General features: G+C 48.8%; 1 protein-coding gene across 1 annotated transcript; it reads right to left on the bottom strand.

The window, feature by feature from the left end:
* Positions 1 to 2,837: 2,837 nt before the first annotated feature.
* Oas2 (2'-5'-oligoadenylate synthetase 2) lies at positions 2,838 to 20,383 on the bottom strand. Its single transcript, XM_051176559.1, has 11 exons — positions 20,131 to 20,383; positions 19,219 to 19,471; positions 16,335 to 16,513; positions 13,928 to 14,166; positions 12,516 to 12,663; positions 10,532 to 10,705; positions 10,162 to 10,441; positions 7,147 to 7,334; positions 6,242 to 6,480; positions 4,749 to 4,902; positions 2,838 to 3,222 (listed from the first exon to the last, which is right to left on the bottom strand). Exons 1-11 carry the CDS (start codon positions 20,344 to 20,346, stop codon positions 3,157 to 3,159), a joined length of 2,136 nt encoding a protein of 711 aa, XP_051032516.1. The 5' UTR covers positions 20,347 to 20,383; the 3' UTR covers positions 2,838 to 3,156.
* Between the last annotated feature and the right edge of the window lie 362 nt (positions 20,384 to 20,745).

Genomic DNA, 20,745 nt, shown 5'->3' on the forward strand with positions numbered 1-20,745 from the left:
TGAGACTCTGTGCCACTCGGGGCCCATGAGAGAGAGAACAGTCATGACCAGCTTTGGGGCTCCCAAGGTATCTTCAACTTTCCTTTGCCCAAATCCCACAGCAACAGGCCAAGGGGTTTTCCTTCTCTCCTGTTCTCCCTCTGCCCTGACCCTGGCACGCTGATCTTTTGCCTTGAAACATCAATCAAAGAGACAGGCCTGCCACCCCTAAGCACTGATCTCAAATGGTTCTGCCGCCCTCTTAAGGGACTGGCCGAATTCAGAGGAGATGCTTACTGGATGGGTCTCAGGCAACAAGCTTAGCCAGGTCACATGTGCACAGGCATGATGTGGCATGAATATGGAAGTCAGAGGACAACTTGATGTTGGAGCTCTCCTTCCACCATGTTAGGCTGTGGGGATCAAACTCAGGTCACCAGGCTTGGTGGCAAGCCCCTTCACAGGCTAAGCCATCTTGCTGGCCCCACTTTATTTTTCTGAGACAAGGTCTCTCACTGAATATAGAGCTTGCTATTTTGGCTAGCCTGCCTGGCTAGAGAGCTCCTGAGCGCCCCCTGTCTCCTCTTTCCAGCTCTCAGGTTCTAGGCAATGCCACCAAGCCCCACATTTATGTGGGTGTTGGGGTCCTTGTGTTTGTGCAGCAAGCACTTAACTTACTGGGCCATTGCCACAGCCCCTACTACTTTTGTTCCTTGTAGCTGATGCTGAACTGACTAAACGGTTTTGTCAAACTGGCAAGAATACGTGGTTTGTGCTGTGGGCTACCTGCCAGGGCTGATGTCGCTCTCCTCGTTTTTTTTTTTTTTTTTTTTTTTTTATCTTTTGTTGTTTGAGTGCGATGGAGCCCAGGTCACACCTCCAACTGTTCTGCCCCTGCCCCCCCCCCCCATTGATGTGCTTTTACTGTGGGCTGGCAGGTGACATCCAGACCCAGGTTATAGTGTCCCCAGCATTGCATCTAGTGGCTCCATCCATGGACAGCTACCCCTAGACCATTACATCACAGGAGCTTACAAAATGGTCACATTTCAGATTGTGTGTTCCTTCTAGCACTGATTGGATCAAATTTTCCCTCAATAATTAATAATAATAATTATAATAATGTGTTTTCCTTATTAGTTATGGCCACTTACTTATCTTGACGTGATTGCACAGGTGAGCCTGGGTTTAATTATTTTTTGTTCGTAATCATTAATTGCCAATTTTCTGAGAAAGGGCTGGTGTCCTAGTTCCAGCAGTAACCAATGATGGCATGTTCCCTGATCCCTGCAAATTCTCTTATTCAGCTCCCTACGACTTTAACATACCTACAAGATGTAGAGAGGACGTTGATGGGAGAGAATGAGGGGTTTCTTCTGTCTCCTTCAAGTCTCAGCACTGTGCTCTTTGTGGGTCCGTATTTGTGTGGGTTGCACGCATGACCCCCTTCTGGATTCATAATTTATCAGGATAGCTCATGGAGGGAAGAAAGGATGCACTCAAGGCCACTGTTTATTATAAAGCTTAGAAATGAAGCCAAATGTGATATACAGCATGGAAATCCAGGGAGGTGACTAACCCAGGCGCGCCTATCCCCACGGAGGTTTGATGCTACTACCTTCTTGATATATTGGGGATATTTATCAATGGGGGGTGGAGGCTCCTGAAGCCTCCTTCTCCGGAGGCCTTGGCGGGGTCTCAGCACTTAGGGGTGACTGGTTCCATTGCTGGCCATGAGGCTTGAACTCTCCTGTAGCCTCATCTCTTCCTTGCAGAGGGGGGGCTCGTCTCATATTCTGGCCCTCTAATTACTTGCCTGGGATTTCTGTTTGGGCAAGCCCCTCCCTTGAAACTCTCTCAGGGCCCACCCTGAGCCACCCCAGTAGCTTACATCCAGAGATGGATGAAGGAGTCACACAGAAGTAAACACCCTGGGGTGCTGTCGTTCTAGGATGAGAGGCGGCACAGGGGCCCAGAACGGCCCTCAGTTCTGGGAAAAAAGGTCCAACCTTTTGTGGGGATGCATGGGGCTAAGACCTTATGTATTAATGAAATGAAAGCCCTGGGGTGAGGGCCTGGGCAGCAGAGAAGGATAAGGACGACAGCTGTCAAGGCTAAGGCAGGAAGTGCCATCCATCCTTGGCATGTGTAAAGTGTTGATGGACTATGGATTATCCTCTGAGCCTAACTGCCACCATTTTCAGGAGTCCACCTGAGCCTGCTTATCAGAGAACACCGAGGCTGGGCCTGCTGACTGTTAATCTTCCCTCTTGGAAGGGGGGTGAGTGGGGAAGGTTAGGCTATTCTACCCTAATTACACGTGGTCACTGGGAGGGGTTAGAGGGTATAAAGGGAAAGAACAGGGGAAGGGTTTCCTTCTAGGCAGCCCTGGGAAGCCATCACTCATGGTGGGTGTGGACATTCCAGCGTGGCAGCTTTCAAATCACCCATGCTCCTGCCTGTGGTCCCTCACCCGAGGGCTGCGGTAAGCCCAATGAATGCCTTGGTTCCTCGGTGGGAATTTTGGTAGAACCACTCCTTGGTTTGTCCTGGGGACTTAGGAGGAGGGATACACGTTATTTACATTTCTCCAAGAGAAGGGATTTTAACAGCAGAGGTGGAGGGAGAGGGTTGGCTAGCTGCTAGGCAGGACCCGCTGCATCCACACAGGTGGGAAAGGCCTGTGGATGGAGGGAAGCATGGCAAAGATGCTGTGAAAGACTCAGAGCTAGCTGGGTCTGGAGGAAATGAAGGGCAAGGGAGCGGCTGAACTTCGGAGAAATGGCGTGAGTCCGGAGCTGAAGAGAGATGTGTAGAGAAGGGGACAGAAAAGACACACAGAACCAGAACACGGCATGCTGCATGGAGGCATGTTTCTCTGAAAGTCACTCGCACAGAGGGGTGTCCAAACTGTAAGACCCTGGGTTGGGGGTGGGGAGAAGATCTGAAGTCTTGATTTCAAGAACCATCTGGGAGTGCAGGAGAAAGAAGTGGGGGGGGGGGCATCCAGGGAGCACTGGGTCCAGGGAGCACTGGGTCCAGGGAGCACTGGGTCCAGGGAGCACTGGGGCCAGGGAGCACTGGGGCCAGGGAGCACTGGACCAGGCTCCCTTTTGTAACATGGGCTGCATCTTTAAATCAATTATCAGACAACTCTAGCAGCTTCTTCCAGCATTTTCATTCCAGACCTGGCTTCCAACTGGGGTAGACCTGAGCTCCACAGCTTCCTGGGGTCTGCACAACCTGGGGAGATGAAGAGAGGTGGGATGGGGGCTTAAAGGAGAGTGTGGTGATGCACGTCTTTAATTCCAGTATAGGCAGAGGGATCTCTGTGAGTTAGAGGCCAGCCCGGGCTACATAGTGAGCTCCAGGTCAGTCAGGGCTACATAGTAAGAACTTGTCTCCAGAGAAGAGTCTGGAAAACATATTTGGGAAACTGTGACCAGAGACACTTACACACAACACACTGACAGCTAGTATCAGCCTTGCTAAGGTGGGCTTGCAGGTGAAGGCAGGGACACACCCCTGAGGAATGGGGCTCACCTGGGACCAACTTTCTCTCACCAGAAGACACAACACAATGTCTCAGGTTCCAACCAGGAAACATCTAGAGGAGTCTGGGGACAGTGTTCAGCATCTTGCAATGCACAGCCCAGCCCTCTGGACTTGTCCCCAGATGTCAGCAGTGCCAAGAAGGGCCAGAAGGAAGAATTAAATGTGCCTGCCTGTGGCAGGGTAGTCTGAAGGGCTGTGCCTGGTGTGTCTTAGGTGGACGAGGAAGCTCTAACTCTTCAGAGAGACAACTTTACCCTCTGCTTGGTAGCCACTTTCAAACTTACAAGCGGCCATGTGACAATTCTAGGTTTTCAAAAGTGTGAGAATTTGTCGGTGAAGCTTTTAATCTAATCTACTTACTATGTGATGTGTCCTATTTTTTGTTTTTCTCCCTCTGTGTTACAATGCATGTATATACATGTTTGCATGTGTGTACACACATATGTCATTTGTATGCATGTGTCTACATGTATAAGGCCAAAGGATGCTGTGAGGACTCACCATCTATCTTTATTCTACCTATTTATTGAGGCAGGCTCTGGCAATCAAACCCAGAGCTAGCCGATGTAGTTAGCTTTGCTCTGGGGATTCGGTTGACTCAGCCTTCCAAGGTTGGAATCACAGGCAGGCTGCCACATCCACCCTGCATTTATGTGGGCTCTGGGGACCTGAACTCTGCTCAACCATTTCCCCAGATTCCCCCAGCCCCACCCCACCCTGCCTCAGGGTCTAGTCTCTCAGTTATCAGTCTTTTCTCCACCTTCCTGCTTGAGGAGGCTGCACTGTCCAGGCGCCCCCCCCCAGGGGTTCAGGGCTACATGTGCTAAAATCAACCGAAGAGGATAGTCCCAAAGGGTAAGTTCCAGAGAGAGTGGTGCCCCTACTTCTAGGGGACAACTGACAGTGTCTGCAGGCATTTTGGTTGGGCACATGAGTGGTGTTAGCATGAAGGCACCAACAGGGAACAAGGCACTGCCTAGACAAAAGACAGGGCAGGATAGCCTTGCTGCAAGATTGCTCCTGGAGAGACCAGTTTCCACTATGTCACCTGTCATTGGGTTTCTAGGTGCGTGGGGCAGGGGAGATGACTGACTGAACTCCTGGAGTCCACTTTTCAATTCTTTGGGGTGCTTAGTAATTCCAAATCACTACAGCAAGAAAGCCCTTTGACTGCGTTTGTGATGGACCACCCACTTTCTTCAGGGCACTCTTACTGGCACTTTCCATGGCTGTATACTTTGTTCCCGTTCCGAGTCAAAACAGGGGGAGGCTAGCCACTTCTTTGCTTCTTCGGCTAGTAGATGCCAACACCAGCGGTCCCCTCCTCCCACGTCGCCTGTGGGGTCCGCAGGATCCAGGATCACAGGCCTGAAAGAGGGTTAGAAACTTTGAAAGTGTTATTTTCAAGACCTCTGGCCTCAGCACTGGGGGCTGGCCCTATTTGTACCATTGGCACAATGTATCCTGCCAGCTTAGGTCAAGCGATTTGAATCTACTTAAGAGTCAAAGTAACTTCCTAGAATTGTGACATTTGAAAGCTGAAACCCCTTTTGAAGGTTATTTACCACGCACAGTGAACTGTAGTGATGACCTCCTTCCAGAGACTCTCACCCAACTATAAGGTGTCACCCTACAGGGTTGCTAAGTAGGTCAGCACTGGTGGGGGTTGGGGTGGAGAGAGAGAGAGAGAGAGAGAGAGAGAGAGAGAGAGAGAGAGAGAGAGAGTGTGTGTGTGTGTGTGTGTGTGTAGAGCACCTGTTCTTCATGCTCCTGTTTCTTTGGTCTTTTTTTTCTTTCCCCCGGTCTTTCTTCTCCCGCCTTTGTTCCCTGCTTGTAGTATTGAGTATATACTCTAAGGAACCCTCCCCCTTACGTAATGTTTTTGAGACAAGATCTTGCTACATAGACAAGGCTATCCTTTAATTCAAGATCTTGTTATGTAGACAAGGCTATCCTCTAAAATAGCCTTGAGATCCTCCTGGCTGGGCAGTGGAGGCACATGCCTTTAATTCCAGCACTCTGGAGGCAAGAGGCAGTCAAATCTCTGAATTCGAGACCAGCCTGATCTATATAGTGAGTTCTACAGGCTATGTAGAGAGAAACCATGTCTCAAAAAAAACCTATAAATAAAATAAAGTATCTTCCAGCTTTCAACCTCTGCAGTGCTGGGACTGCGGCAGGTACCGCCCTGTCTGGCTTCCTTACTATTCTTTTAGTTCTGAAAGAGAAAACCAGATCTGATAAAGATGCTAATAATAGGGGCTGGATAATGGGTAAAGGGAGCTTGCTGCTAAGTCTGACAACCTGAGTTTGATCTCTTGGGCCCAACGCTATTTCTCAGGGACATCCTGTCACCTCAGACCCCTTTCAGATCAGCTAGCGCACACATTTCACATTTCCATGTAACAGAACAATTAGAAAGTAGTGCAGGCATCCTCTGCCTGCCCCAGCTTCTGCATCCTTCCTGGTTGGCCAGCCCCTCCCACTCCTGGTTGGCAAACCCCTCCCTCTTCTGATTGGCAACTCCCTCCCCCTTCTGATTGGTAAGTCCCTCCCACTCCCGAGGTTGGGTTTTCTCCCTGTCAGCTTCTCCCTCAGTTTCACGCTGGGAAAGACCCCGGGGGAGATGAATCCAGGTCAAGGAAGAAATAGCACAGAAGGGAATCGGGTTAATTCAGAACAGGGTGGGAGGCTGGAGCACAGGCACCTCTTTTTCTGGATCTGGGTCAGTAGGAACGTCCTCAGCGGCTCATCTTCGAAGTTGTAGTTGACGGTCCAGAAGATGCAGAGCTGCTGGTATTTGATGACCAGGTCCAGGACCGTCCGGAAGCCTTCAGCAGTGTTGAAGTCCTCCATGCGGCTCTCCTGCTCCCAGGCATACACGCTGAGAAGCTCCAGGGCGTACTTTGGGGGCAAAGATGCTTTTGACTTCATTTTCCTTTCACACTGACGGGGAGAATAGAGATGTCAGGTGACTTTGGCGAGGCAAGAAGGAGGGGGCAGTGTGTCTTGGGACACAGCAGGGCAACAGGGTTATGAACTAGAACCTGAAAGAAGGAGATCCCGAGTCCCAGGTAGGCTTGCTAGACTCAGCAACAGGCAGAGTGGTCCACACTGTGCTGCAGTGTGTTTGAACAACAATTTAACCACTGGCTGATTGGGGGTGGGGCTTGAGGGAGTCACGTGATTTGCTGAACCTCAAACCAGAGTTCGCCAGCCCCCTAGGCCTCAGCTACCCATGACGCCAGTTCCAGCCACAGCTTCATCTTCATCTGAGAGACAATATGATGTCTGTACAGCTGTACCGACAACCCGAGCCACACAACCTTAACTTGCATCCATGCTTCTCAGGAAATCTTGGCTGCTGCTGAATTCTTTGATCAGCGTGAGAATAAGCCACACATTGCTCTGATGCTAGGAGAGCCTATAGGCCTGATTCATACATCATGAGTAGATGAAAGCAATCAGAAGACCCATGACTTCATGGGCAGCAGCTTCCCTAAAGAGGCCCAGCCTAGCATGGGAGGATTTGGATGTTCAGGACACTTGGCAAAGTCTGTGTCCTGGCTTGCTGATAAAAAACAACCACATTGGCCGTAGGAGCTAACTGACCTGTTTATACCAGTGTTTCACCAAGCGAATCAGACTCTTCAGCTTGGTGGGCAGGCGTTCAATAAAGTCCCGTTGTAGCTCTGTAAAACAGGGTGAAAACTCTCCTCCAAGGATGTCTGATGATCTGTACAACTCAATGAGCTCCTTGTAGGCTTTGGGCCTGGAGGTGAAGCCAGAATGCAGTTGACCTAACATGGGAGCAAAATGTGTATGGTAAACAACAGAGCGGAAAGACTTTTTTTTTTTTTTTTTTTTTTTTTGAGACAGGATTTCATGTAGCCCAGGTTGGCCTGAACTTGCCATGTAGCCAAAGATGATCTTGCATTTCTGATCCTACTGCCTCCACCTTTCAAGTGCTGAGATTATAGGTGTATACCATCATGCCCAGTTCGTGCACTACAGGGGTTTGAACCTAGGTCTTGGGCATGCCAGGCAAACTCTCTACCAATGAATCTATGTCTACAGACCTCAAAACTGTGGTTTTTCAAAAACTTTACTAGTTATCCATTTATATTTGGTTTTTCGAGATAGGGTTTCTCTGTGTAATGGCCTTGACTGTCCTGGAACTCACTCTGTAGACCAGGCTGGCCTCGAACTCACAGAGATCCGCCAGCCTCTGTCTCCCAAGTGCTGGGATTAAAGGTGTGCAACACTACTGCCTGGCTCAAAAACTTTATTTGTAAGGGTGTGGTGTGTTCACACACATGTAAATGTCAGTGACTGTGGGAGCCAGAAGAGGGAACCAGGTCCCCTGGAGCTGGAGTTGCAGGGTGTGAGCCACCAGACTCTAGTGCTAGGAGTCAAACTTGGGTCCTCTGAAAAAGCAGCAAGCCACCCTTAGCCACTCAATCCATCCTATTTTTTTTTTTTTTTTGACAAATATAATTTCATTCTGGGGGGGGGGAATGTCCGCCGATCCACGTACATATATTTGAATTACTGATGGCTATCTGAGATGCAGACAGAGTGACTTCCTGGTCTAGTGGGCACAAGTGGTTTTGCTTAGCGCACCCCCCTTCTCCTGTGGTTCCCACTAGGACAGCCACCAGCTACTGTGGCTGATTACATTTGAGATGAGAGTCCAGCTCTTTGGTGGCTCCGGCCACATTTCAAGCTCTCAGTGGATGCAGACCACAGGTCTAGATGTCTGTCACTGTTGGAGAAAGACCTTTTGGTTAATTCTGAGCTCAGGCTTGCACACTGCTGTCACTGAGGTATCTTTAGCCCCCCCTCTCATTTTTGTAAATACTGTTTTAGTGGACACAGTTGCCCCTGTTTGTGAACCTATCATGGGCGGTGCTATCCCCGGGCAGGAGGTCTTGAGTTGCTTTAAATAGCAGGCTGAGCAATGGAGGGGAAGCAAGCCAATAAGCAGTGTTCCTCCGTGGTGGCTCGTGCTTTAGCTCCTGTCTCCAGGTTCCAGCCCTGACTTCTCTCCATGGTGAACACAACTGTAAGATGAACTAAACCCTTTCCTTCCCAAGTTGACTCGGTCAGTGTTTTGTTGTTTGTTTGTTTGTTTTTTGAGACAGGATTTCTCTGTGTGTAGCCCTGGCTGTTCTGGATCTGTATAGACCAGGCTGGCCTCCAACTCACAGAGATCTGCCTACCTCTGCCTCGTTAGTGCTGGGATTATAGGCCTGCACCACCACCCAGCTAGACCAGTGTTTTATTACAGCAACAGAAGATAAACTAGAACAGCCACCCTTTCAAAAGCAAACAAACAAACAAAAGTGAGCTGAATTTCATTCTATATACTCCTGTCTCTTCTGAAATTGAAACAAGGTGTATGGTTTTTTTTTTTAAATTTTTGTTTTATTATTTTTTTTCCAGTGTGTGTGGGGGGGAGGACTGTGTCCAACCTAGGGTCCTGAACATTCTAGGTCAGTACTCTGCCACTGAGCTTTAGCCCCTCCCAGGTCCAGCCCCAAATAATGGGTAAGAGTTTTATTTGCTTTACCTTGTGGTGGTGACATTGAACGCAGAGCCTTGCACATGCTAAGCAAAGGTTTTATCCCTGATTACACCTGGTCCCCAAGAGATAACAGAGTCTTTATAATTCTAATATAGGAAACACACACACACACACACACATACACACACACACAGAAGCTTGGTCTCTCTCTCTCTCTCTCTCTCTCTCTGTGTGTGTGTGTGTGTGTGTGTGTGTGTGTGGATACAGACAGAGAACAGCCTTGAGTCAATCAGCCAGCCCATTATAGGTAGCACCATTCCCTTGACACGTGTCCTGGGCTGAATAAGAAAGCTAGCAGCATTCCCCCACGGTTTCTGCCTTGAGTTTCTGCCCCGACACTTCCTTCCATGATGGACTGAGATCTGGAAGCATAAGCCAAACAAACCCTTTTCCCCTCTAAGTTGCTTTGTGAGTGTGGCTACATATGCTTATCTTTGCACATTCACACAAGGCCTGAGGGGATGCTGGGTGTCCTGCTGTATCATCTTTCATCCTATCCTACGGTCACAGGGTCTCCCACTGAACCTGTCTGATTCAGCTAGACCCACACTCCCTCCCCAGGCAGCACTGGGGTAACAGGTGTGTCTGCAGCACAGCCTGCCCTCTACACAGGTGCTGGAGATAAAATTCAGGCCCCTGAGACTGAATGGCAAACACTCTTACAACACAGCCATCTCCTCAGCCTACTTTGAGGCCTTTCGTTCATCTGTATTTCTGTATCTCTCACCCGTGAATGGGGTTTCTGAGGAGAAGTTTTCTACACCCAATCTCCTGTCTCTTATCTCACAAACCCCCTGCCCCATGCTCTGTTCATTAATTCCCTTCTCCACAGAGGGAATAAAGGCATGTTATCTATGATATGCATATAACTATATACGCCATCCCTGATGCACCATGGAGAACAGAGCAGACAGACAGCTCCTATAGGCACTCTGGACTGCTTACCTGAGAATGGAATTGCATGTAGGTGTCTGGGAGAATATTACAGCCCATCCCCCCGACCCCCCCCCCATCAGAAGCTAAGGCCTGTGGACTCTTACCCAGTGCGTCATAGGCTGGCAGGACATCAAATTCGACACTCTCATTCAGACTGGATTTCAAGGTGAAGCTCAGCACCCTGGGGGCCTTCCACTTGGAAATCTCAAACTTCACCTCCAGATTTTGGGTCTGCTGGAAGACTTCTAATTGCCTCCGGATCTCCTGGACAAACTGTGAGCGCTCCTGTTTTTGGGAGTCATAACTCTTGAGTGAGCTGAGGAACACGACGATGTCAGCATCCGACCCATACTTCAGAGCTGTGCCTTTGGCGGTGGAGCCTCCCTAGGGAGCAAAGAGAAGGTGAGGTGCTGCCTTCCTTCACCCTTGTCTCTCCAGCTCGCAAGAGCTGGCGAAGGACCAGCGCTCACCCACCTTGACAGGCTTCAGAACTTTAGTTCTCGAATTCCGGAAGCAGTTCTCTTTAAGGAATGTACAGATGGTGTCAACAGCTCTTTTGATCTGCTCCAAGAACTTTTTATTGGGCTGGAGGAAGTCAAGAATGAACTTGTCCAGTAAGTGGCTTGGGGTGATGAAGAGTGGTGTGGGCTGGGGAGGAGAAAAACTTGGTGGGCTCTCCCAGAAGCCAACACAAAACTCACCTCTGACCTTTGCCAACCTGCTTTCAACCGGGGGCAGAGACCTTCCTGTCAGAGGCCTTCCTGCCTTGCACAGATCTACTCTAAACATGTTCTGGAGATGCTGGGCAATACCTACTCCCTGCCCTGGGCCACCAAGCAGAAACTCCTGGTTTCTCACGGGCTACTTGGGAGAGACTTGGATCTTTGGGTTTGGTGGGGGGATGCACACATGGGAGGTACCCTGGGCCAGCATGAGGAGATGCCCAAGGACCTTCCAAGAGGAAGGTGTGAGGGTCAAACTTGAATGGGGTGTAAGCTCAAAGGCAGAGAGGAGGGTGTTTGGACTTTGAAGACGACACATGGATACCCTCAAGAAGCTTGAAAAGGTAACGAGGCCTCAGGTGTCGAAGGTCCAGTTCTACAAGCCTGCATTAGATTGCCCGCTGCTTTAACCATATGTTTATAGATTTAGGGTACACTTTTGAAACAGCGGGGAGGGAAGAAGACAAGTCTAAGTAGATAAGTTTCCTGGAGAGCATTGGCAGAGATCAGTGCAGCCACCTGGGGACAAGAGGGGATGCCTAGCCATGCAGTCCAGCTGGTCTTGGTGCTCTTAGATGTTGTGAACTTTAGCATCCCCTTCACAGCGGCAGCATCCTTAGTCCTTCCACTCTTACAGCTCAGATGGTGTATAAGGTGGGCATATGCACATGAGTGTACATGTGTCATGTGGACGTGTGACAGGTAGTGTATGCAAGTTTACACACTGGAATGCACGCACATGCAAGGCTGTACATGAATATTCAAGAGTGCTCTGTTTGCATGTGTGAGTGTGCACTGAGTGCACACACGAGTGCGCATGCAAATGTGAGCGTATGCAGCCATGAATGCCTAAGTGTGCTCACAAGTGTCAGCATTAGGCCTGCACTATGAGAGTGTGAGGCTCCAGGTACAAAGATGAGTGTTTACATGTGACTGTGCATGTTTTCACATGAGTATGTCATACATGTGTATATGCTTGAAATGCTCATTCCTGCTTGTGTGTTGGTTCTTGGACCTGGACTGAAGCAGCTGTGAAGAGAGGTCTGGAAGGACAGGCCAGTGTAAAAGTAGCACAGAGATCAGAAAGTGTGGTAGGAACTAGAGAGTGGCTCATCAGTTAAGTGCACTGTCTGCTCTGTCAGAGGACCCAGACTCAATTTCCAGCATCCAACTCACAGCTGTCTGTAACTCCAGTTCCAGTTCCAGGGAATCTGACACCCTTTGCTGGCCTCTGTGGATATTATACACATGTGGCATAATATACGTTGAGACAAAGATATATATATATATATGTATATGTATATATATACACACACATACATATATACACACACACACACACACACGTGTGTATGTGTGTGTGTGTGTGTGTGAGAGAGAGAGAGAGAGAGAGAGAGATGGTTTCTCTGTGTAACCATCCTGGCTGTCCTGGAATTCATAGAAATCCTCTTGTCTCTACCTCCTGAATGCTGGGATTAAAGGTTGTGCCATCATTGCCCAACGTAAAAAAATTTTTTTTAAAAGGTGGTATAGGAGAGACATGAGAGATGAACATATCATGTGTTAGAAAGGGGGACCTAGAGGGACCTTGGGATGGTTGTCAGAATATGAAAATGGTGTGTTTTCAAGCCACACAAAGTGTGGAACCATGTTTCAGTAGTCACACAGGCAGTTAAGACATATTCTCTCAGGTCAGTGTCCTGAGCTTGCTCCCTCTAGCATGGAGACTCTCTTACCAGAACATCCCAACACCGTGCAGGTGACATGTCCTTCTGCCTGAGAGAATACAGCCAGGCCTCAGCCTCTTCTGCCAGCATCTGCCAGGACCCATCATCATCTTTGCCCACGATATTGGTTGGGTCAGTTGGATCCAAGATGACAGGTCTAGGAATTTTATCAGAAATCATGGCTGGGCTTTTTAGCACTTATCATTAATCTCAGTACTCGGGAGACAGAAGCAGGTGGATCTCTGTGAATTCAAGGTCAGCCTAGTCTACATAGTGAGTTCCAGACCAGCCAGGGCTGTACAGTGAGATCCTGTCCCCTGCTCCCACCCACCCCAATGAAAAAAGCAGGCATGGGCAGATAGCTTAGAAACTAAGAGTGCTTATAAGTGCTAAGTTATAAGAACCAGAGCTTGGGCCCCACATAACAACATGGGTGTCCTAAATATGATTTCAACCTTAGCTCTGAGGGGATAGAGATGGGGATCTCTGGGCCTTGCTGGCTTCCAACCTAGTTGAGAAAGCCAGAGCCCAGATTGAAGAAGAGACCCTGCCTCAGAAAAATAGATGGACACCCCACAAACTCTTCTGGCCTCTATGTGCAAAGAGGTACACACTCACACAGACACACAAACTTTAATAAAAAAGAAGTTGGGCTGGGGAATGGGTCAGTGGGTAAAATGCCTGCCTCACAAACAGTCCCCGAGTTGGGGACCCCCAAGACTCATATAAAACCAGATGCTGGTGTGTTTGTAATCCCAGCTCTGAGGAGGCAGAGGCTGGGTCCTGAGGCTCTTGGCCAGCCAGTCTAGTCTACTGGTGAACATCAGTGAGAGACCCTGACTCAACAAATAAGGTAGAAGGACTGGGATTAAGAGCACTGGTACTCTTGCAGAGGACCTGGGTTCAAGTCCCAGCACCCACAACCGTCTGTAACTACAGTCAGATGCCCTCTCCTGGCCTTCACAGGCACTGCATGCATATGGTTCACAGACAAACAGGGAAAGCACTCATAAGCATAAAATAAATGAATCTTTAAAAATAAAGCAGATGCCAACTTATGGCTTCCACGTGCATCTGTACACACATACATGAATACACACGTATGGGAGACGCTGCTGAGGGTTCTGTGGTACCCAACCACACTGACTCCTCATCCCCTTCAGTTCTCAGAAATGTCAGATTTCACAGTTCTTTGCTGTGAACTCCTTCCCTTCCTCCAGCCCCTTCTTCCAGGCTTTGGGGGATAAAGCTGACCATGGTTTGGGATATGGGGTGAATGCATTGACTGAATCTCCTTTGTAGATTCAGATCTCCCCCTCCCCCCCCAGGCCCTCAGGTCTGTCCCCACACCCCACACTGTCAGCAAGGGCCCAGAACTTGATCTCGGTGGGGCCCTGGCCTACAGATTGGAAGCTGGGTACCTTTTGGTCCTGAGTTGGCACAGAAGGGTGTTGCGGACTGTCTCATTCTCAAAGTTGTAATTGACTGTCCAGTAGACACACAGCTTTGACGACTGCTTAATGAGTCCCAGCACAGTTCCGACACCTTCTGCGATGTCGAAGTCCTCAGTGTGGCAGCCCTGTTCCCAGGCGTACACAGTGAGCAGCTCCAGCGCATACAGCATCTGCAGAGACGGGGATGTCTTCCTCTCTTTCTGGCACTGTGAGAGAAGACAAAACCATCGGGAAGCCAGAGCCTAGAAGATGTCACCATACCCCATGCCTGGAAGTCAAGGCGTCAGCGCCAAATGCCTGGAACACTCACGCTGCTCACAGGGGTGTGCCTGTGAGTGTGTGTGAGCATGTGTGTGTGTGTGTGTGTGTGAATGAGTGGGTGTGTGAGTATGTATGATTGTGAGTGTGGATGTCTGTAAGTGTGTGAATGTGTGTGTGAGTGTGGGTGTACATGAATGTGTTGATGTGAAAGTATGTGCGTTGTGTGAGTGAATGTGTGAGTGCAGAAGTGTGCGTGTGTGGGTGTGGAGGTGTATGTCAGTGTGTGAATATGTGTGTGTGTGCATGTCTGCGTGAGTGTAAGTTGTATTTGTGAATGTGTGTGTTAGTAGGTCAGAGGTCGAGGTCAGGTATATCCCTCAGTCGCTCTCTAGCTTATTTTTTGGCCTCTCACCGAACCTGGGGCTCACTGATTGGCTGCAGTGGCTGGCCAGTGAGAGCAGGAGATTGCCTCCTGAACACGGAGTTACACACACAGGCTGCCACTCCTGCTTTACCCGGGTAGTGGGGATCTTCTGTGCTTGCACAGTATGTACCTTCCTACTGAGCCTTCTCTTCAGGCCCAGTACAGTGGCTTTGAAAATCCATTTGGCACTCTTTATTAAAGCTAAATAAATACTCTTCACTATATTTCATATGGAGTACACTTATGCAAATATAGACACACACACTATATATATATACATATACATATACACATACATACATACATACAGTCTGGGGCTGTGTCTGAGACTCCAAGAGTCTACTGCATAATTACCCAAGAAAATGAGGGCTTAAGTACACGGAAACACATCAGAGGACACCCAAGTAACAGTAACCCAAGTCACAGAGGCTACAACTTGGAAATGACCTATGGGCCCAAAAGCAGCAGAGAGATAAAAACATGGGCATGTTACTATAGTGGAATAGTACACAGGAATGAAAAACCATCGCTATGTAATGATGTGGCTGGATTTCTTGAACATGGAGTTAAATAAGGAAGCTACCACCTGTGTGCAATATGATCCATTTATAGCATTTGAAAATAAGGGAGGGCTGGCAAGAGGGCTCACCGAGGAAAGGTGCTTGCCACAAAACTTGTTGAATTGAGTTCAATCCCCACGACCCACATAGTGGAAGGAGAAAACCCACTCCTGTATGTTGTCCTCTGACTGCCACAATACACTATGGCACATTCACACACACAAACACACACACATACATACACACACGCACACTCTCACACATACACAAGTGTGTACAAATCACATTCTTTTAAATAAGATCCATTAGTTGTGATGGTTATTGCAATTTAAAAATTATTCAAAAATTTTTTATTACTTATATGTATAAGTGTTTTGTTTGCATGTTTGTCTGTATACCATATGCATGCCTGGTGTCTACAGTGGCCAGAAGAAGGCATTGGATACCCTAGGATTGGAGTGATAGATGGGTGTGAGCTTCCTTGTGGGTGCTGGGGAATGGAACCCAGGTCCTCTAGAAGAGTAGATGATGCTCTCTTAACCATGGAGATATCTCTTCAATTCCTTAATATTTTTAATTATATGTGTCTGTGTTATGATTTGGGTACCTGCATAGGCTGGAGGTGTTAGATCCCCCTGGAGTTATAGTTAAAGCTGGTTGTGGGATGCCTGAAGTGGGTGCTGGGAATTGAACTGGTGTCCTTTGGAAGAGCAATATGTGCTCTTAACCTCTGAGCTGTCTCATCAGCCTCAGGATTTCTTTTATAAAAAAGGTCTTGCTATGTATTTGAGGTTAACCTTAAACTCTAGATCCCCTCACCCACACTTCTTGAGTGCTGGGGTTACAGTTATGCAACCACCATGTCCTTGGGCTGAGAAAATACTCTATTTTGGTTTGTGGCTGAAGAGGAGATCAAATTAGATGGAAGTATGTTATTATTGTTGAAATTTACTTGCTGTGAATGATCTCAAAAAAAAAAAAAAAGGTAAATCAGTAGGGTGTGGTGGCATGTGGCTTTGGTCCCAGCACTTGAGAGGCAGAGGCAGCCTGTGAGTTTGAGGTCAGCCTGGTCTACATAGTTCCAGGCCAGCTGGAGACCCTCATCAAACAAGGCAACAACACAAATTACCTCTTGATACCAGTGCTTGACCAGCAGGATCAAATCCCTCACTCTCCTGGGATATTTCTTGAAGAACTGCTCCTGTAGTGGTGTGAAGCAGACTGCAAACTCACTGGGCACTACTTTTGCTTGATCCATGAACCTTCTGAGATTCCGATAGACCTCGGAGCTGGGATTCTCATGGGAGCCTGACGGGAGAGATCAGTGGGAGGCTCGGCCATGATGGTGGCCTGAGTCAGCTGGAGTTGGGGAGCTCTTCTATTGCCTGTTCTTCAAGAAGGCAGCTGGCTCTTTGGGAAAGCTAACAGTGGGGGTGATCTCTGATAATAAAGGCTAAACAGGAAGCCTCTCATGAGGGCAGGAGGGGTAGACCCAAGACAGGATCAGTGGAGCCATCCGGAGCACGAGATGGTAAATTACACATGAGAAATAGGTGCCCCAGAGTAATACCCCACACCTGGAGTACAGCTGTGCCACACAGTGTCTTCCACCAATCCCTCTTACGGAGACTCAGGGACACCTCGAGGTGGCGGGAGTGGGAAGAACGGAGGCGTATTGAACCAGTTAGTTTCCATTCTTGCCTGCTGAACTCCGCTATTCACAAATATAATAAGGTACACAGCCGTGGGCAAGCAGCCACACGGATTCGCCAGCAAGGGCCTGGGCACACGCCCTTAACATTTATTGAGTGCCGACTGTATACCAGGCACAGTTGGAGCCTTTTATGCAGTGATGTAAGATGAAAGTCTTATAAACCTCTTATGGAGCACAACTACCACAGTTAATTATCTTAGAGAGAAACACCCTGAAGTCAAATAAGCTGGATCCAGTTTGGGGTTAAAGGTCCTGGGGAAAGAAACCATGGCAACAGCAGCCTATCTGACCTGGTAGAGACAGGTAGGTAGACAAGATTAGTTGGGCTTTTGTATAGTAAAGGGAGCGATTTATGAATCCCCCTTGTAGGGTCTTATTTTCTCAGAAAGGCAACATTTATTGCTTCCTTGTAATTAAAAAAAAAGTCTTTAATTCGGAAGATTCAGCTCTCTAGCCACCTGTTGGCAGCACTTGGGAACTACATGTGAAGAGTTCCTTTCTCTGGATGCCTTTCTCTACTGGGCTAAGGCAGCAGAGGGTGGGCTGGTCTCCCATTACCAGTTCCTGGGCACCAGAAGAGAGAACCCAGAATTTCCTGCAGCAGTGGGGCCTCACATCTCCCTCTCACCACTGACTCCCGTCCTTTGATGCAGGCACACCACCACAACCAAACAAAGCTGGAAGCTAATTGCTCTGATCTTAGAGTTGGTGACAAAGGGACCCATGGGGTCATGTATCAGTTACTTTTCTGTCTGCTGGGATGGGACATCTGATGGAAGCCACCAAAGGGGGAAGGCTTTCTTTTGGCTCACTGTTTGAGGGCACAGATTTCCGTGCCAGGGAGCATGATGCTGAATACTCCCTCCTTGGACCAGGAAACAGATCGCAAGCAGGATTAGAGACAGAGTGGGGTTACCACCCTCCAGGCTCACTTCCCAGCCACCCACTTCCTCTGGCAAGGACCACTCTCCTACAGGTTCACACTCTCCCAAATCAGCACCATCAGCTGGGGACCAAGTGTGCAAACATATTTCACCTTCAAACCCTAACAGATGAGAAGGACCCACACGTGGGCGGCACATTCTCCAACCCAGGCCACCTTCCTGAGAATGCTGTCATGTGGGTATGCATACATCTCCATCTCGTTAGAAAATGATCAGGTGGTGGGTATTTAAGGTCCCGGTAACCCAGAAGTTCCTCAGAATTGTGGCCAATGGAGGAGGCACCTTAGCCTCCAGCTTAGAAGTCCTGGGCTGTCAGACACATTGAGTCCACCATAGGTAGCACTGGCCACCACACATTCCTGTCTTTCTGTTTTCCCTTCCATCTATCTGTCCATCCATCCACCCGTCTTTACAACCTCACTTCCATCCATCCACCTAGACATATATCCACGTATCAGTTCATTTTCCATCTGTCCACATGTCCATCCATCCACACACGTTCATCCATCCACACATGCATCAATCTATTTTTCCATCTGTCCACACATCCTCACATCCATCCACCCATCCATCCATCTCTACATACATCCACATATCCATCCATGCATCCTCACAAACATACATAGCTCTCCCACACCCATCCATCTATCCATTCCTACATTTAGTGAGCGCCCAGCCATCCGCTTCCATCCGCCAGTTCACTTTCTTTCTTGCCATTTATCCATCCACCCTTCATCTGTCCATCCCCATGCCCACCTATCAAAGCTCCACTTTAAAGTCAAGAGTCTAGAACACTTTATCCAAAGTAAATGAGATGAGAATGAAGTTCTAGATAGAGTATGCCCAGGGTAGGGGGCTCTTCTCTCCTGGGGGTTTTGGTGGTGAGCTCCAGAGGCTCATATGTTTTTGCACGCTCAGTCCCCAGTTGAATTGTTTGGGAAGGATTAGGGGAGGTGTGTCCTTGTCAGAGGACATCCTTGTTGCTGGGGATGGGCTTTGAGGTTTCAAAAGCTCACACCAGGCCCAGTGACTCTCTCTCTTCCTGCTGCCTATGGATCAGGATATAAAACGCTCAGCTATTGCTCCTGTGCCATGCCTGTCTGCTTCCCACCATGATGATAAGGGACTAACCCTCCCAGGCTGTAAGCAAGCACCAATTAGATGCCTCCTTTTATAAGAGCTGTTGCCTTGGTCATGATGTCTCTTCACAGCAAAGGAACAGTGACTAAGGCAGGAGTTTATGAGCCCCATTTTGGAAATAGCCAGTCAGTCACAGCCTCAGCCTGTAGGACTCAAGTGGCTCCCTGGTACTCCCGGAAAGTTTGGGGACCTCCCCTCCAACCCGGAGCACTCACATAGAGGATCAAAGGCTGGAAGTAGCTTCAAGAGTATCTCCTGCCCTTGTACGGACAGTTGGACTTCAAGGATGTTCCCAAGGTTTTTTAGCTTATTGTATTTCTCATGTTGTTTTAGCCGTTGTTCAATAAAGTAGACGAATTGATGTTGGTTTTCCTTCTGATCCCCAAATGTACGGAAGCCGCTGATGAACAGAACAAGGGTGCCATCAAAGTAGCCTCTTAGGACTGTTCCTCGGCCATAGGACCCACCCTGCAGGGAATGAAGCAGCAGATGTGAGGGCTGGAATTTTTGTAGCTCCAGGCAAGGATATTTCTCAAGTTGAGTGAAATCCCCAAATGTCACCATCATTTTAAAATCAGGTTGCCGGCAATAATTTGCGTAGGGGTCAACGTTTTTGTACGCTAGCTCCAAACTGGAGACAACTCAAAGCCGCAATATGATAAATACATGACACAGTGAAGTACTATAGAAGAATAAAGAAAACAAAACGGTTGCACGAACGAGACTCACAAACGTGGAGTCGAAGATGCCGCACAGCGAAGTGTGCACGCGCACGCGCATAGGACCAGTCCCCACTAATTTACTGAGCACCGATGCTAAGAACCCTGTGTGCCTCGCTGTTACAACACTCTGAAGAGGGGGTCTGGGCTGAGCTCATTCTGCAAACGCAGACACTGTGGTACAGAGAGATGAAGCAGCTGGCCAGAGTCGTGTGGCCAGGCAGAAAGAAGGTGACCTGGCTGTAGCTCGTACCCTTGCACTGTCTGCCTTTGTGTCCTCAGAGGGAGAAAAGCCTTGTGAAGTGCAGTCCTCATTGCCTGGTATGGAGCAGTGCCGGGTGCAGGATTGATGGGGGGGGGGGGGGTTAGCGATGCAATGCCCTAGCCCCAACCAAACCTGGACCTCACCTTAGCCACTCTCACCACAGGGATCTCAGAGTTCCTCAGGAAGTTAGAGATGGCATCTACGTCCTGGTCTATCAGCTTCAGACATTCTTCGTTGGGTGTGAGGTTTACCTGGATAAAGTCTTCTAGCTTGTGCGCTGGCACTGAGGTTACTGAGGTTAAGTCAAACAACTCACCAGATAACCCTTCAGATGACCCCCCAGCCAACCAGTTTCCCATAGTTGCTAGCTGGCCTGAGGGAGACAGTACACAGCAAAAGCAGGGCACTGTTGCTCAGGTCCTGGGGATTCTGCCCTGACCTGGATAGAGGAAGTTGAGTCTAAATTGCTGCCCCGCCCCTATCACAGCCTCGCCTAGGAAATCGAAACTCAAGTGTCAGGAGTCACTGCCCAGCAGCTGCAGGGGAGCTTCCTGCTGGCCAGCCACTCCTCAGCGGCCAGATATGTGTGTCCTTCAGTGAAGGCAGGGGTTAAATGAGTTCACCAGCCCAAGATAAAGGTAAATAGGTGTTTTACTGGGGAAACAACTTACACAGATAAGAGTAAACCACCACACCTTTCTGCTTCAGAAGATGCAGTCTCTGCCCTTCAGATGCTCTCTGTGACCCAAGAGAGTGTG

This window comes from Phodopus roborovskii, unplaced genomic scaffold (genome assembly GCF_943737965.1).
Source record: "Phodopus roborovskii unplaced genomic scaffold, PHOROB, whole genome shotgun sequence".
Classification (NCBI taxonomy): domain Eukaryota; kingdom Metazoa; phylum Chordata; class Mammalia; order Rodentia; family Cricetidae; genus Phodopus; species Phodopus roborovskii.

Excerpts from the sequence above, each read along its gene's own strand:
- Oas2 (XM_051176559.1), bottom strand. The coding sequence starts at position 20,346 with ATGGGAAACTGGTTGGCTGGGGGGTCATCTGAAGGGTTATCTGGTGAG. Across the intron at positions 19,472-20,130 it reads CTGTGGTGAGAGTGGCTAAG|GGTGGGTCCTATGGCCGAGG; the intron begins GTGAGGTCCAGG and ends CATTCCCTGCAG. Across the intron at positions 14,167-16,334 it reads TCAAGCACTGGTATCAAGAG|TGCCAGAAAGAGAGGAAGAC; the intron begins GTAATTTGTGTT and ends CTTCTCTCACAG.